Below are 17,516 nucleotides of genomic sequence, written 5' to 3' on the forward strand. Positions count from 1 at the left end.
AGGCTATATACTGAATGATTCCAACTATATGACATTCTGGAAAAGGCAAAACTATGGAGATGATATAACATATCAGCGGTTGCCAGGGGCTAGTGGGGAGGGAGGATAAAAGGCAGAACATAGAGGATCATTAGAGCAGTGAAACTACTCTGAATGATACTACAATGGTGGGTACATATCATTATACATTTGTCCAAATCCATGGAATGTACAATACCAAGAGTGAACTCTAATGTAAACTATAGTTTTTGGGTGATTATGATGTGTCAATGTAGGCTCATCAGTTGTACCACTCTGATAAGAGATATCAAATTAGGGGAGGCTACACATGTGCAGGGGGAGGGGGTGTATGGGAAATCTCTGTACCTTCTGTTCAATTTTGCTGTGAACCTAAAACTGCGCTAAAAGAAAAAGTCTATTAAAAAAAAAAAGTTAAGTATCAGGTGGGTGTCACCCGGAGGTAATTCATACATATTTGCTGATTTTGGAGGCTGCTATGAGATAGAACTACTTTTTTTTCATTATAAAAATGTACCAAGCTTTCAGGACAATGAAGAAAAAGAGTAAGATAATACCATAATATAAAAAAAGCTTTAAGGTACTTGGTGATTTTCCGTGGGTTTTCCAGGAACACTGGTAAGAAACTTAGCTTCATTCATAAGTCCCTCCCTCGCATAGGCTGTTGAGGTCCTCTCAACAAAAAGGCAGCAAAATACAGCTGGGGGAAGATGTTGGCTTTCTTAAATCAATTACAATTACTAATCATTACCACTTTTGCCACTGAAAGCTAAGGATAAATAATAACTTTCATGTTTTTCACAAGTTAACACTGTTCTCTAACAAGAAATAGCCAGTTACATACTTTTTTGGTCTCCCAGAACTTGGAAATAACCAATATTTTCTAACTCGGGGGCACTCTTAACACAGGCAGCTAATTCAGTGTACAGAGCACAGAGGTCTTTCTTTAGTCAACATCCTTGAATAAAGAGCCTACTCTTAGCTTCTCTTGCAGCTCATTGGTGAATTAAGAAGGTACTGTAGTAGTCTAATCAAAAGGCAGCAAAAGCTAAAAATAGCCAAAAGAGATGAAAAGCCTTGTAGCCTTATTCCCAATTCAACTGGGGGGGCAGTCAGAAAAGAAAGAAAGCATCTCTAAAGATGACAAAGATACAGCAAGTCATGAAAAGGGGACAGTACGTGCAGTAGAAAGCACTGGAGTAGCTGTGCTTCTTGCCAGCCCCAGGCCCTGCAGCAAGGAACTCAGACTCTGCACCCCAGCTCCAGATCTCCAACAAAGGGATCATAAAACCCACCTGTAGAGACCAACCAAGATAACATGAAAATGCTAGAAGCCACGTGGAAATATGGGGTGGCATAAAGAAGAAGATGATGTAGACAGCTTGTACCAGCAGGGTATAAGGTGCAGGGCCCTTCCTGTCTGGGAAGATGAGGAGTGAAGGCAGAAAGAAAGAGGGACCACTTGAACACAATAGGATCTTTGTGCAATTGAAGGGGAGAAGAGCAAAGGCGTGTCCTGGAAATTAACAAGGAGAAAAATCTCAAGATCAGTGCAACCAACAGGTGATCTGCAACTTCTCATCAGGGGAAGAGAGATGATTACTGCAATAGGAAAATTTTAAAATCAGTCAACATCATTAAATAATTTGGTTTTATGAAGAAAATCCATCTTCTCCATGATCCTCTTGGGAGATGTAACACATCTGTGAAGGACTAATGGCAATAATGGCCACAATTTTTCACAGTTCCCTATATCTGTTTCCCCAGCCCTTGAACAGGGGCTGGCCCCATGACTTGCTTTAGCCAACAGAATGTAACAAAGTGATGTTATGACAGCAGCAAGTCTAGGCATCAAAGAGGTTGTGCCTTTTGGCTCTCCCCCTTGGAATCCTGCTGAGCTGCCATGCAAACAAGCCCAGGAAAGCCTGCTAGAGGATGAGAGACTACATGGAGCAGAGCCGAGGCTCCAGACACATGAAGGAGTCAAGCCAAGATCAGCCAACTAACCTGCAGCTGACCACAGATACATGATAGAACTCAGCTGTGTAAACCCAGAAGCACTGCTTGGCCAGCCCATAGACTCACAAGCAAAAATAAATGGTCATTATTCTAAGCCACTAAGTTTTGGGGTGATCTGTTACACAACAAAGCTAAATGACACAACGTCCTTTGAGGAATCTTGCCTCTACACCAAGCAATCTCTATTAGGGTTTAGCTTCTCTTTTCAAGTCATGTGAGTCACACTTCTATTCCATGAAAAAGATGCTTGCATCTGAAGTCTTAACTTACCATCACTTTTTCCATCCTGTTGGGGGTATGAGTTGTAGAACATTCCCTTCCCATCATGGGTCCAGGCCATACAGCTGAACTTGACTCTTTCAAGCACATCTGGAAGCTCTTTGGCACCATCGACCTTCATGAACTTGATCGTCACCCAGTCTGAGCCACTGGCACTCAGACCATAGGCAAAATATTCACCATCTTCACTGAATGCATAGCCTATGGGACATGGGAGAAATCATCAAACAGTGAACACGGAGACACAACTCCTTGCCTTGCCCACTGCCCTCTTTGCTGTCTGACCAAGCTCTCTGTCAAACATGAGGCAGAATGCAGCAAATGAAGGAGAAGGAAATATAGTGAGGAAATCTGGGGTCTGAGCCCAGGTCTTACAGGAATTTGCCTGATGACCTTGGACAAGTGTCCAAACCTCTCCAGGTCTTAGTTTCCTCATCTGTAAAATGAAGTACAGTCATGCGCCGCATAACAACATTTTGGTCAACGACAGACCACATATACGATGGTCCCATGAGATTAGTACAATATAGCTTAGGTGTGTAGTAGGCTATACTACCTAGGTTTGTGCAACTACACTCTATGATGTTCGCACAATGATGAAATTACCCAACAACACATTTCTCAGAATGTATCCCCATTGTTACACGATGCATGACTGTACTGGATTATATGACCACTAGGATGCTTCCATTTTTAAATTTCTATAACTCAACAGGCAGTTCACTTGAAAGCAGAGCTCCTCTGGGACTTTTGGCGTATTTTATTTATACTCTAAAGGGAATGAGGGGAAAAAGGAATAAGGAAACTGCATATAGAGTAATGACAATTATGATGCATTCTATGTAACAGAACTAAACTGGGGCCATTAGGTAATTTTTGGAATGGATGCCAAACTATTTGAAATCATTCTTTACAACCTCATTTTCTGATCAGTGCTAGCACTCAGGGATTAACACCCACACCATCTGACTACCACGAGCCCAGGTAAATAAAGGCAGAGGGTTGGCAGTGAAGGATGACACCATGCACGTTCCAAAAATGACATGAAAAAGAAAGAAAAGCCACAGTCTAGGGACTGTTCCGCCGTGTCCAATTCTTCAGGGTCATGACAGAACACTGAATCACTATGGAATGTTTCCTGACAAATATTTACATGTTTATATATGGACTTTTATAATTATGAAGTATATATAGCATTTAATATGAGACACTGACACATGAGATTTCCTCACATGATGGAAGTTTGCTAAACTTTACTGGGGGTTGAAAATTATTCTAAGAAACCCAACTATTTTCAGAGGTTTTCTACTATTTTACATGGAATCTCTATTAATGGGAAATATGTTTAAGATTTCACAAAGCCTACTTGTTAATCGCTTATAATTCCTATAGGGTATCCAGGCTCAGATGTATGTAAATGCAGAAAAGAGTCTAGAAGGTGATGGGGAGAAAATATTCACTTTTTACTCTACATAACACTGTACTATTTGGATTATTTATATATAATTAGAAAATTTTCAGGAAAAATTTAAATAAAACATTTTGATTTAAAATATATGTTTCAAAAATCATATACTACAAACGAATCTGAATGTTTACCCATACTCTATCTTCCCTATAATACCGTTCTCAGAAAACTCAAAGATTGAGGCCCGGTCCCACGTCTAATTTACTTTTTCATCCATCAGGGCCTGTACATGGCAAGCATTCCATAAAACAGTTACTGGAATGTACTCCGAGAGCAAGAGATGAGACTCTATCACCATGAAGTCCTTCGGGATGAGCTGCAAGACAGACCTTTGTGAAAACGAAATGAATTCTTATACAGGGCACATTACTGCACAGAACCACTGTATTAAATTCAGTTACAACTCTAAGCTTAAATTTTAATCATGGAAGAATACTCTTACAAGCTGGCACCTTATTTTCAATACTGATTACTTTTAATACTAATTAGACAAAAGATCATCATTTACATACACAGCCTATTTGGGGAGAGGAGGAGGGGAACCACTAAATGACTGAATGCCTTTATGAAAGGGTCTTTGCACACACAGATCTGTTGGGACAGGGCTCTTTAATTCTGGCCTAATCGATTACAGGACTTCAGTGTTGCAATTGCTCAGTTTTGCAGGGCTGAACATACATCTGTGCTTTTTCCATAAAACAGAAGAGGCTACACGGGAAATGCTGAGGCAGCTTCACTAAAAACAGCTAGGATGCTAACAAGAGATGATTCTCAGAGTGTACAATTATTAAACCATAGAATAAGAGAACAGCCTACTTCCTTACCCTAGAACTAGTGCTTATGGTACAAACCTGGGATAATCTTTATGGCCTGTAGAGGAGGTTATCTTAGGAGCAGAGTTATTTAGGATACACACAGCAACTGCAGGCAAATTTATCTATTCAGTTTTTAAACTTGAAGCTTCAGGGGACAGGGTACCAAGTTGTCTCATTTCTACAAGATTGTGTTTCATACTTTTTTTTGTGTGTGTGTGAGGAAGGTCAGCCCTGAGCTAACATCTGATGCCAATCCTCCTCTTTTTGCTGAGGAAGACTGGCCCTGAGCTAACATCCGTGCCCATCTTCCTCCACTTTATACGGGATGCCGCCACAGCATGGCCTGACAAGCGGTGCGTCGGTGCGCGCCCAGGATCCAAACCCGGGCCGCCAGCAGCGGAGCACGTGCACTTAACTGCTATGCCATGGGGCCAGCCCCGTGTTTTATACTTTTAATTCTAAGAGACTAACAATTAACCAAATTTTAAAACTCTATCACTTTTTTCCCCCAAGGAAACAGATCTCATAAATATTCCTTCCTGTTTTATATTTATAGTTGGAACATTCTTTGTACTGGTTAAATTACTTATAGAAGAGGATTAATTTTTTTCCAACCACAGATAGATCTCAGGGATGTTATAGAAAATGCTGATGATACTTTAAGATCCCAAAAGCTCTAGAAGCTAAATTGGGTCCACTGTGAATTATTCCCCAGTTCTGCTTCATGCCATCAGAAGAACATGTGACTACTCATGTGTTCTAAAGATACTGTGCAAAAATTAGCTTTCCTGATACTGAGTGTGCATCTGTTCTACAATATGGTCCACATTCTGTCTGGTATTTCAGAGATGAGGCGACTGCACCAATGTCAGAGCTGCAAGTGGGAGCCCTGGGACTTCCATGGGCCTGGCCGCGAAGCACTCACCTCGGAGCGCCACCGTGCCATCATCGGAGAGTATGTTGGGGTCGAGGAACACCCTGGCTTCACTCTCTAAGGAATCCTGTACATATAATACTCGTTGGTTCTGCAAACCTGTATTGTAAAAATAGAAATACCTGGGGAACAGAGACGGCCTTTATTTAGCTGTGGAGTTTTTTATTTGTGGAGTAAAACCAAATGCATATAAGCAGAAAGAAAAAGAAAAACCACCAACAAAGCTACAGCTGCAAACAGGTCATGCCAGGGCCATGGGGACTAGAGTGGAAGGTCCCACAGTCTCCCTGTACCTAGAGTTTGTTACCTGAATTGCTTTAGATACTCAAATAATTTATTGTAATTCTGCACATTAGCTAAATAGAGACAAATAAAGACTGCTTTATTTGCTAAAATTAAAACTGATATTCAAATAAAGCAGTCTTTATTTGTCTCTATTTAGCTAATGGAGAAGAAAGTAGATTTTCTAAAATGAAATGCTGGTTCCCTTCCCTAGGCAAGCTGCTAGGGGAGGGGTCGGTAAACCTTTTCTGTAATGGGCAAGACTGCAAATATTTTAGGCTTTGAGGGCCATACAGTCTCTGTTGCTATACTCAACTCTGAAGTTGTAGTACAAAAGCAAGTCATATGTTGCTTAATAATGGGGATACATTTTGAGAGATGCATCGTTAGCTGATTTCATTGTTGTGCGAACATCATGGAGTGTACTTACACAAACCTAGATGGCATAGCCTACTATACACCTAGGCTATCGGTACTAATATTATGGGACCACTGTTATATACGTGGTCCCTTGTTGACCGAAACATCGTTATGTGGTGCATGACTGTACATAAATGAATGGGCATGGCTGTGTGCCATTTAAACTATTTACAAAACCAGGCGCAGGCAGGGTGCGACATGCAGATCATACTCTGCTGATCCCTGTATGGGGGGGACTAAGAAATTCTAAGGTAAATTTGTGATGGTGGTTCCAAAGAGACTTAAAAAAAGAACAAGAGAATATGTTTAAATGAGTGTGAAAGGGAGAGGTGAATTAATAGATGCCACCTCTTGGCCTATTTCCATTCTTGGATGGAAGAAATGTACATAATAAAATCTTTTCAAGTAGTATAAGCCAAAGATAATTAATTTTAGAGGAAAACAAACCTCCATTGCTTTCTATGAATCATCCTATCTCACTAATTACTAGCCATAAGACAACAATAATTTCCTACAATCTACATTTCTTCCTACGACATACCTGTAGTAAATTTCTTAATCCTTTTTAAAGAATTTGGACAATAAACCAAAAAATACTATTCTCATAATCAAGCATAGAAATGAATTGATTTTATAACGAATTAATTTTATAAACTAAGTTATTTAGAATTTGTGTTTTAAAATTTAAGAAAGCATTCAATCAGAAAAGTAAAAAGAAAATTGAATGAGAGCACCCTCTCATACCGTTTTCCTTTCCTGAAGTGGCAACTGTACTTGGGATAGTCATACAGTTCAGTCATTCTCTCTTTGTATAAACCTCTGATAGGGCACTGCTCGAGAAATGGCACAGTAATCTTGTTCTGAGCCTCCACGAAAGCCTGTAGAGAAAATTTAAATGGACAAAGCAAGTCAAATATAACATTATCTGTTATCCACTAATATGTATCAGTGAGATCCAGCAATTCCACTTCTAGGAATATATCCAAAGCAAACAAAAACACCATGTCAAAGGGATACCTGCTTCCCCATGTTCACAGCAGCTTTAGTTACAATAGCCAAGACATGGAAACCACCTAAGTGTCCACTGATGGATGAATGGATAAAGAAAATGTGGTGTACACACACACACACACACACACACACACACACACAATGGAATATGATTCAGCCATAAAAAAGGAGGAGACTCTGCCCTTTGCGGTAACATGTACGGAGGTTGAGGGCATTATGTTAAATGAAATAAGTCAGATGGAGAAAGACAAATACTGCATGATCTCAATTATATATGGAATCTAAAAGAAAAAAAAACTCATGGAAAAAGAAATCAGATTTGTGGTTATCAGAGGGCGGGAGCAGGGGGAGGGGGAATTGGAGGAAAGTGGTCAAGAGGTACAAACTTCCAGTTATAAGACGAACAAGTACTAGGGATGTAATGTACAACATGATGACTATAGTTACCACTGCTGTATGGTATACAGGAAAGTTGTTAAGAGAATAAATCCTAAGAGTTCTCATCACAAGGAAAAAAATTTTTTTTCTTTTTCTTTTTTTGTATCTATATGAGATGATAGACGTTAACTACATTTATTGTGGTAATCATTTCATAGTATATGTAAGTCAAATCATTATGCTGTATACCTTAAACTTACACAGTGCTGTGTTTAATAATAGCTCAGTAAAACTGGGGGGAGGGGGAAGATTGAAAAATACATATCAGCAAAAGTCTATTTTCCCTCAATAAATAATAATAACTAATACTTGCATGGCACTAACGATGTACCAGGCAAGTATTAACTCTTTTAGAACTCATAATCCTATGGAGAAGGTTCTTTTACCAGCCTACCTTTAATGATGAGAAAACTGAGTCAAAGAGTGGTTAAAATGTTGCCCAACATCATGCAGCTAGGAATGGCAGAGCTGGCTCCTGAATCTATGTTTATTTATTTATATTTTTGGTGAGGAAGGTTGTCGCTGAGCTAACATCTGTGCCAATCCTTCTCTACTTTGTAAACGGGATGCCACTACAGCTTGGCTTTGATGAGCGGTGTATAGGTCCGCACCCAGGATCCGAACCTGCGAATCCCCGGCTGCTGAAGCGGAGTGTGCAAACTTAACCACTACGCCACTGGGCCGGCACCTGAATCTATGCTCTTAACAAACACCCTATACTGCTGCTCAGATCACCACTGTTGATAAACTACATTGACACTGTGCCAAGGTTCCAGGCTTCTTAAGTCAGCAGCCGGTGATCCCAAAAGATGTCCGAGTTAAAGAAATAAAGTTAGAGATACCTAAGGCAATTTTATCAATTTTGCTTTTCACTTACTATCTTTCTAAGATCTACTACCTTTAAAATTCAAAGAACTTTGAAAATTTTGAAACTAAAGAATATTAAAAAAAAATTGTAAACTGGGTGGCATTTATAAGAATATCAACAACAATGGTTTATAAGAAGGGTAAGAGGTGGCCTGCAGGACGTCAGGAGACCCTGGCCGCAGGGGCAGGGGTAGCTTTTACAACAGATCAGTTATATCCAAGCATACCCTATCTGTAACTAAGCAGTTAGAAAGTTTATAATACTACAAAAACTTGGCCTCAAAATAATTTACATGTGGCTATTAGTAAGAAATGAAACAAGAATAAACATATCAGCTGTAAAGTCCATTGAATGTTTAATCAGATGTCTATAAATAGGAAAACCCTCAGGAGAAAACTTCATGAAATTAACAAGATATTTTGAACAGCAGACAAAAATGCATTATTTTCAGAGTCCACTTTTGGATGGATCATCCAGGTCAAAGGGCTCATTCCAGCTCAAAATGGTCTTTAAATGGGCTCTCCTACACAAACCATCAACCCCGCTCTGGAGAACCATGATTCTACATTGACAGAAAGCTGTTCTAAAACTCATTAATGTTTATAATGCACTTGAAAACAAGAGAGAAAGAGTATAAAGTATGAACACAATGATGAACAACATTTTTTGCAAGAAGATCAATTCAAGAAAAATAAAATTGCTATGGGTCACATTTCTTATCTCATTCAAACAGAAAATAAAATTTACCAAGTCCCACGGAAATACAATTCCAATTGCCCATTGCTAGGAATTGGCGCACTTCACCCTGGCCTGCTTTCCTATGGCGCTCAAGCCAAGAAAATTTTTATATTTTTAAAGAGTTAGGGGAGAAAAACACGAACAGAGACCTACATGGCTCACAACATCTAAAATATTTAATATGTGGCTCTTTACAGAAGTTTGCTGACCCCACTCTATCTCATTAAAATGAGTGTGAACAAGGAAACTGGTTTCTGTTTTTCAGTTACAAAATTGATGCACAGCTGCAAAGCCACTGAGGGGGAGCATTTTGGAGACCACCAAGTGTGTGTGAGAGCATTACCTGATTTTAGGCAGGCAGGAAATGCCATGCCTACTTTAGTGACATGGAAATGGAGGCGTGCAGTATTGAAGTCACCTGGTCAAGGTCATGCAGGGAGTGGGCAATAGCGCTGAAGCTAGAATTACTTTCTTCTAGTCATTCTAACAGTGACTGAGGCTGACTCAGTGCCCGATACTGGACGTGGAGACAAAGCAGACCCACCCAGGGGGGCAGCCTGGGCCTCCTATGATTTTCTTCCGCTTATGTTGGGCTGAGCTGGGCTGAGCAGGCATGTCAGGGTGCTGGAGCATCAACAAGGATTTAATATGAACCTAGTGTGTGTCAGCACCAATCCTGGCATTGTGGATGGAGGGCGACAAGTCCAAGACGAGATCCCTGTCATTGTGGAGCTAACATTCCACCAGAAGAGACAAAGCACAAGCCAGAGGGTTGAGAACGGTTAGTCATCACCACCACACAGCGGCTACTCAAAGTAGCATCCAGAACCTGCACTGGTCCTCAACTGTTTGCTACCGGCCCACGACGAGACGAATACAGAAACTGAGAGGCAGCGCTATAAGAAATTTGACGTTGCTGTGACGTCTTGGTGATATTTTACAAAAACATCAATCCACAAAGGTTTGGAAATTTAAAAAACAGTTGTTGACCACAGATCCTGGGAAACACCAGGAGGGAGGACGCTTACTTCCAGCAGGGTGGCCAAGGAGGCCCTTGGGAGGTTTTGAATTGAGGTCTGATAGGAGAGAGGGAGCAGCCATGCTAAGACGGGAAGGGCGTTCTGGGCCGAGGAAACAGCAGGCGCAGGGCCCTGGGGGTTGGAGGCGGCGGCGTGAAGGAGCGCAGGATCAGTGAAGCTGGGAATGAGTGAGAGAGGAAGCCCCGGCCACGGCAGAGCCAGGCAGGAGCTGGGTCATAAGCACCTGGGGGGCAGATATCAAGTTTAAATCTTCATTCTAAGTGCAAATGAGCTACGACTGGGTAAGAAGATAGTTATATAATCCAGTCTACCTTTTAAAAAGACTACCCTTGCTTTGGGTGAAGGACAGACGATAGGCGAGCCAAAGTGGAAAGAGGGAGGTCAATTAGGAAGCTGGGCCAGTGGTCCAGGGATTGACACGGCCAAGTGGAAAAGCGTCTCTGAAAGGAGTGGGAACGACCACTGTAACAGGAGCGAGGACAGAGGAAATGGGCACAGTGCACGTTAGTGTGTAGATTTGATGGCTATTTCCCAAAAGAGCCTCACCAGAACATTTTAGCTACTTGGGGTTCCCACTCTGAGACCCCAGCATGCTGAGGGTCTTGGTTGGCCCTTTCTCTTCCAATGGGGGGGTCCTCTGAGGAGGGAGCCCTGCAGACTTCCTTTCCCTAATTCTTCTGATCCGTGTTTGTATGAGGCTGCATCTAGGCCTTGCCTTATCCTGGCTCTAGGAGGACCACGGTGGGTCCGAGAGTCACAGGCTGCTCAGCGCATTCCCGTGGAAAGGCGGAACTGTGTTCTCCAATTGTTTCTCTATTTCCCTCTGCTTCTTTCAGATGTCTCATGGTACAACCACCACTGCTGCAACAGAATCCATCTCTCGCTAAAGCAGATGCTTTGGCTTTTCTTGTTTCAAATGTTCATAAAACCATTACGCCACGCATAATAATGCTACTAAATAACTAAATAATTCTAGGATTGTTACATCCAATTTTGTCACCTCCCACCCACAAATGTTAGTCAATTACTCTTTGAGTAGTATTTAAAGACTGCGCTCTTTCAACTCAAACATCTAGACGCAAAGCCAAACAACGTTCCAATTCCTAGAAGTCTCAAATTCTTTCATAACATACATCTTCATAACCTGGGCAAATCCTTGTCATGAAGGCATTGGCAAATTTTCTGTAAAGAGGTTTTGTGAAATTTAGGGTTCCACAGAATGCCAATATATTTTATTTCTGATATTTTATATTTAATACTATTTCTGATATATTAACCAGGAAAATAGCTTCTTGGTCATTTACAGATTTAATAGTCTGGCTTCTTGGCCTAAAAATTAGAACAAATTTGGGGGAAAGGGAGAAAAGGTATAAGCATAAAGAAAAAAAAACTGGAGGAATTGGTCAAGAGGCAGGGTGAGGAGAATTAAAATTCTTTGTCCCTCAAGAGTTTCAGCATCCACGCTCACACTCCAGGAAATTAATATAAAATAACTGAAACCTGAAAGCCCATTAATGACACCCACAGCTGAGCCTCTAAAGAGGATCAACCGTTTAGATTTTATAGCTATGGATGAATCTGAACACATTTTCCTAAGAATAGCTGCTCAAAACTATAATTCTAGTCATATATATATATAATATAAAATTCTATTCATCTCATTTTGCCTTGACTATTAGAACATTCAAAGCAAAGCAAAGTTCCAGTTATGCAAGATGATTAAGTTCTAGAGATTTGCTGTACAACATTGTGTCTATAGTTAACAATACAGTTTTGTACACATAACCCTTTAAGAGAGCAAATCGCCTGTTAATTTAATTTAATTCTTAGCATAATTAAAAAAGAAAAAAAAAAAAAAAAAGCAAAGCTACCTGGCAAAGCGTCGCTCAGTTTGGGAGCTGGAGATTCCTTTCCTTTCCCCCGTCAGAAAGAATTTTCTTCTTCAGAAAGAAGAAAAAAAAATTCTTCAGAAAGAATTTTTTGTTTGTTTGTTTTGTTTTTTGTGAGGAAGATCAGCTCTGAGCCAACTTCTGTTGCCAATCCTCCTCTTTTTGCTGAGGAAGACTGGCCCTGGGTTAACATCTGTGCCCATCTTCCTCTACTTTATATGGGACGCCGCCACAGCATGGCTTGACAAGCGGTGTGCACCTGGAATCCGAACCTGGGAACCCTGGGCTGCTGAAGCAGAGCATGCGCACTTAACCGCTATGCCACCGGGCCGGCCCCCAGAAAGAATTTTTCTAGTTGTTCTCACATGTACTATATTTTAATCCACAAAATACCTCAAGTCCTCTTACAAGTACAATTCTTACATATATGAATAAAAATGATTCATACAGTTACTCACTAAATAGATAGACAAAAAAGCTACGATTATATAACATGGGATAAAAGAGATGAAAAAGGATGAAGAAAAGTACTACAGGAGAACAAATGAAGGGGAAACTACTTCCAGGATAGGGCAGAGGGCTGGGGGGAGTGGGGCATGCAGGCAGTATGATGACCAGGAGGGACTTCCAGGTAGGAGACCCACTTGGCACAGGTATCAACCTCCACTCTTCCCAAATACCAACAAAGACTAAGAATGGTGCTATCTACATCCCACAAACTCTGAGGAGTTTCTGCTGCAAATGATATGTGTGTGTGCGTACGTGTGTGTGTGTGTGTGTGTAAATATATATACATGGATGACCTTGTTAAAGCAACTATCAGGGGCTTCTGGAGAAAGTGCTTGGCGTCACAGCGCAGCCTGGCAGAAAATCACGATCCCAGCCACACGCGAAGGGCTGAGCAGATCCTGGAGGCCAGAGGGGGAAGCACACTTGGATCCTCTGTCTCTGCTGGGAGTTTAGCAGGATTCAGAAATGGTTCTCCAAGCGCAGGAAGACCCCCATGAAAAAGAAGCCAAGAAGTGGCAAAGCTCATCCCTGAGGCTGCAGGACCCAGGGCCACAGGGCTGGACAGACACATGGAAAACTGGAGGCAGGTCATGCCAAACAGAAAATTAGATGCAGCAGTTTCAGGAAACATGTCTAGAAACTGAGACTATAAAGGAATGGAATAATGTACTTTACAAGACTAATATGAGGAATATATACCAAAAAAAGAGATGGGTGCTGCTTATGTTCCAGTACTCTCTGAACATTCACAAAAATTAGCAGTACATCAGCCAACAAAGGAAACTTTAAAGCTCAAGAAGCATTGTGACCACAATGCCATTAACCTCAACTAAGTGCGGTGCCTCTCTCTTCCCAGCCCCACAAACCCCCTAAGGCTCACCACCAAGGAGGAGAAATAAGGAATAAAATCGATGAGAGCCCGAAATCCATTCAGCTTGTCTTTTAATATTAAAACCCAAGGTGGGTCCATTTCTTCTGAGACCATCTACTCTCAGGTAAGGAAGGCTCCCAGTGAGCTTCCAGCTGCACATGATTAACAGACCAGGTAGGGCCTTCCAGAAGCCCAGCCAGGTCTCTTTCCACCTTCTCTGTCTGTCCTCGTATGGGTAAATCAATCACCCTCCTCACTGAGGCTGGTTACGGTCAATCAAGGGGGAAGGAAGCAGAAACCCTCATTTCGACCTTAGATTCAAGGCTTGTTCTCAAATCTAGTCATTACCAGGGAGCCCATTCAAACCAGAAACTTTAGCCCCATTTGGCTCAGTTCTTTGGTGTACACACTGCTGACCAGACACCTGGCAAGGATAGAGGTAATCTGCACCTCAAATCCAAACCTAACTAAAAAATTGATCATGAAGAAGTTAAACACATATGCATCCTCTCTCAAATAATTTTTGTATTAACGAGAGAATCCAAATTACAACAAGAATATCTAGAAAATAAGAAAAGACTATTAAGAATTAAAGTTCATGGGATGTGGTAAAAACATTTGGAGTTGACACCTGTTTCTTTCTGGTACCTTTAGGAAGTCCCACTCATAGTGGGGGGGGGAGGGGTGTGTGACCTCTGCCAGCCAGCAGAACACCCCTCCCTTAGATCCAGGATTGACCCAGGGCCCGGGAGGATATCCATGCAGGGTGAGGCTCGTGGCTGGCCTAAAGGCTTGTTATCATGACTCCTACACACACATCAGGGCAGCTGACCTGATCTAGTCCCACAGCACTGAATTCAGAAGTGTACCTGGAACACGCTCGGGAGACAGTGCTGGTGGCTGAGTGTGCCATGTACTGAAGGACAGTGACCACTCTGTGACTGATGAGGTACATCTGGCCCAGGTGAGGTGCTCTGTATCCAAATAAAAAGGCTGGGTCTGGAAAGTGACAGTTACGCCTTTGGGAAGTTTGGGGTTTACCCTCTCTCTCAAATCGGATTTTATCACTTCTGGGTACCAGTAGCTGGCACCACCACCTGTCACAGATAATGTTACTAATACCTTGGTCTGTATTCTAAATATGCCAACTCCTTTCTACATTCTTTGTATAAGTAAATGCTGTTCATCTTCATAAGAAGAGTCTTTCCATTAATTCTTATCTACAGGCCACAGTCAATGAAGTAGTTGTGAACCACGCAAAGCAATCAGAATCCTTTTTCAGGGACAAAAACGAACACTGGAAGACAGAAGTTATATCATTTTATGAGATTTGGGGATATATGAGCAGCCTGGAAGAATCTTGCCCAAGTGCTGGCTGGGGAAGGCTGAAAAAGATGTCTATGCTAAAGGTGTCTTATCAGTAAATGAGAAAGAGGGAAATTAAACACTCAAATCAAAAAGTTTTAAAGTAACAAAAGAAAATAAAAATAAATTAATGAACTAGAAAATTAAAAGAGTATAACTTATAAGTCCTAGAACCACTGCTTTTTAAAAAAAGAAGAAAACGCACATTCAACAAAACTTCTGGCTAAAGTAATCAAAGAAAGGGGAGAGAGGTTACAGACAGTCAAAAGTAGAAATGATAAAGAAATAGAATCACACACAGAGAGGGTAAAGTCATTATATGAAATATTACAAGGGCCGGCCCCGTGGCTTAGCGGTTAAGTGCGTGCGCTCCGCTGCTGGCGGCCCGGGTTGGGATCCCAGGCGTGCACCTACCCACCGCTTGTCCGGCTATGCTAAGGCCACCTCCTACATGCAGCAACTAGAAGGATGTGCAACTATGACATACAACTATCTACTGGGGTTTTGGGGAGAAAAAGGGAAAAAAAAAAAAGAAATATTACACATAACATCATGCTAGTAAATTTTAAAATCCCAATGATACAGACCATTTTCTAGGACATACAAATGACTAAAATTGTTCCAAAAAGAAAGAAGATCTAAACACAACAATAACCATGAAAGAAAGTGGAGGAAAAGAGCCCAAGAATTAATTGCAATAAAAGAATTTGTCTCAGATAGCTCTAAAGATGAGGTCTTTCAAATTATCAGGCAGATAATTTCCATGCTATTTAAACTGTTCAATAGTAAATGCAATGGCAGCATCTACTAAGCACTTACTTGTGTCTACCACTTTGCTGCATGATTCAAAAACACTATCACTTAACTTTCACCACAGTCATACACAGTATTTTCCAAATTATAAATCAGAAAATTGAAGCTTGGAGAGGTAAAAAAACAAGAACACTGTCACACAACTGGTAAAATTGTGGAGTTAAGATTCAAAACTGTCTTTCTACCTTCTAAAGCTGCTCATTAAATGACCATACGCTATTGCCTTTCCATGAATAAACAGGTTCCAAGATCTCTAAGGGTTCTCATTAGTTGCTGGGGGGAACGGGGTAGAAAGAAAATTCTGGAAGAAGGGAGACAACTTAGGAAGCTACTGAATGTCTAGCTCAGTGGCAATGCATGCCTGAACGAGGGCAGTGTCAACAGGGATAAAAACAAGGAGAAAGGTATGAGATTTTCTGGAGGGAGAACTGTAGCTCCAGAGTATCATGCGTATGATTAAACAGAGAGATGATTCAAATGATCAGAGCGCCCTGCAATATTATAAAGAGTCCCAGAGTCTTTATTATGACACATGCCTTGGTTTCCCCACCATGAGAAAAATAAGAACCGCAAACACTGTCCCTCTAATTTACAAAGATGCTATAAACAACAGTGAGGTATCTACTAGGACTTCAGGTCCTGGCAAGTGGGCCCCATATAAATCAAAGGAGTTATTACTGTTCTCTAATCATGTCTAAGCATTCTCTAGGGTTTTCCCAAGCTTTCTGGATCTTAAGAATTATCTAGTGAGGTGTTTGGGAAACAGAGCTTTCTACTGAAATCAGATGCTCCAGAAGTAGAGCTTGGACATTTGGATTTTTAACAAGTGCCCGGGTGACTACTATGACTGAGTACTTTCTCCTCTGGACGTGGCAGAATGGGGTGATGAATGGATTTTAGATACCTAAGTACGGCGGCAGTGGGGGGGGTGGGGTGGTGGGAAGGGTGCTGGGAGAAGTCTGAGCTATCTTAGCTCTTTAACAACTATTTTCCCAACGATACCACATCTGATACCAGCATTTCTCATAGAGCAACCGTAGATGATTGAAACCAAATCTGAGTAACCGCCTCCAGGGAAAAAACCAATGTTAAATGTACACAAGCATTTGAAGTATTTCATCAACAGTATAGGGTCTACTTTTCCAAAATGGAGCTTTCCCTGATAGTGAACAAAGGAGGCTGGAGTCCTAGCCTCCACACAACACCATGGCTCAGCCTCCCTACAGCACTGACCTCCAGCCCCTCAAAGGTTAAGTGGCGCACGATCTCCAATCTCTGGTCCTCCCCGGCTAGAACATGATTCCACGCTGGCATGGGCCACATCTGTCTTGCTATGACGGTATATCCTTTCCTCCCCTTCAATTTCACCTAATGCTTGGCACAGTGGACACACAGGTAAACTCAGGGCAGGAGAGGAAAGGCAGGGAACGAGCACATACAGAGAAGGAAGAGAGAATGAAACCAGTGGACTGTGGCATTTGGTGTAGCCAGCATCCATTCTCCTCCTCTGTGTCCTCCCTTTTTAGCAGGATGGTAACTCCAGATAGCTGTCCTGCTGCGACAGAAGCCAAAGAGGGTCCCTGGGGCTTCTATCAAATCTTTTCTCATTGCCAGCAATATAGCCAAGGGGTGAGCACATGTCTGGAGTTTGGCCGATCAAAACTCCCTCTCCTGGGATGCAGTCACTTGAACAAGTGACGGAGGTGGAATGACTGGAGAGCACTGACGCCATTAGCAG

At 41.6% G+C, this 17,516-nt stretch overlaps 1 protein-coding gene across 1 annotated transcript in view; it reads right to left on the reverse strand.

Annotated features, from left to right (window-relative positions):
* PREP (prolyl endopeptidase) overlaps positions 1 to 17,516 on the reverse strand; it is a 117,114-nt gene that overhangs the window by 85,119 nt on the left and 14,479 nt on the right. The window contains exons 3-5 of the mRNA XM_004422165.3: positions 6,980 to 7,113; positions 5,525 to 5,655; positions 2,308 to 2,517 (exon numbers count right to left, since the gene is read on the reverse strand). Of these exons, the coding sequence (XP_004422222.1) occupies positions 2,308 to 2,517; positions 5,525 to 5,655; positions 6,980 to 7,113 (475 nt within the window). The remainder of the gene's footprint in view (positions 1 to 2,307; positions 2,518 to 5,524; positions 5,656 to 6,979; positions 7,114 to 17,516) is intronic.

Source organism: Ceratotherium simum, chromosome 19 (genome assembly GCF_057802395.1).
Source record: "Ceratotherium simum simum isolate JZ-2026a chromosome 19, ASM5780239v1, whole genome shotgun sequence".
NCBI classification, from domain to species: domain Eukaryota; kingdom Metazoa; phylum Chordata; class Mammalia; order Perissodactyla; family Rhinocerotidae; genus Ceratotherium; species Ceratotherium simum.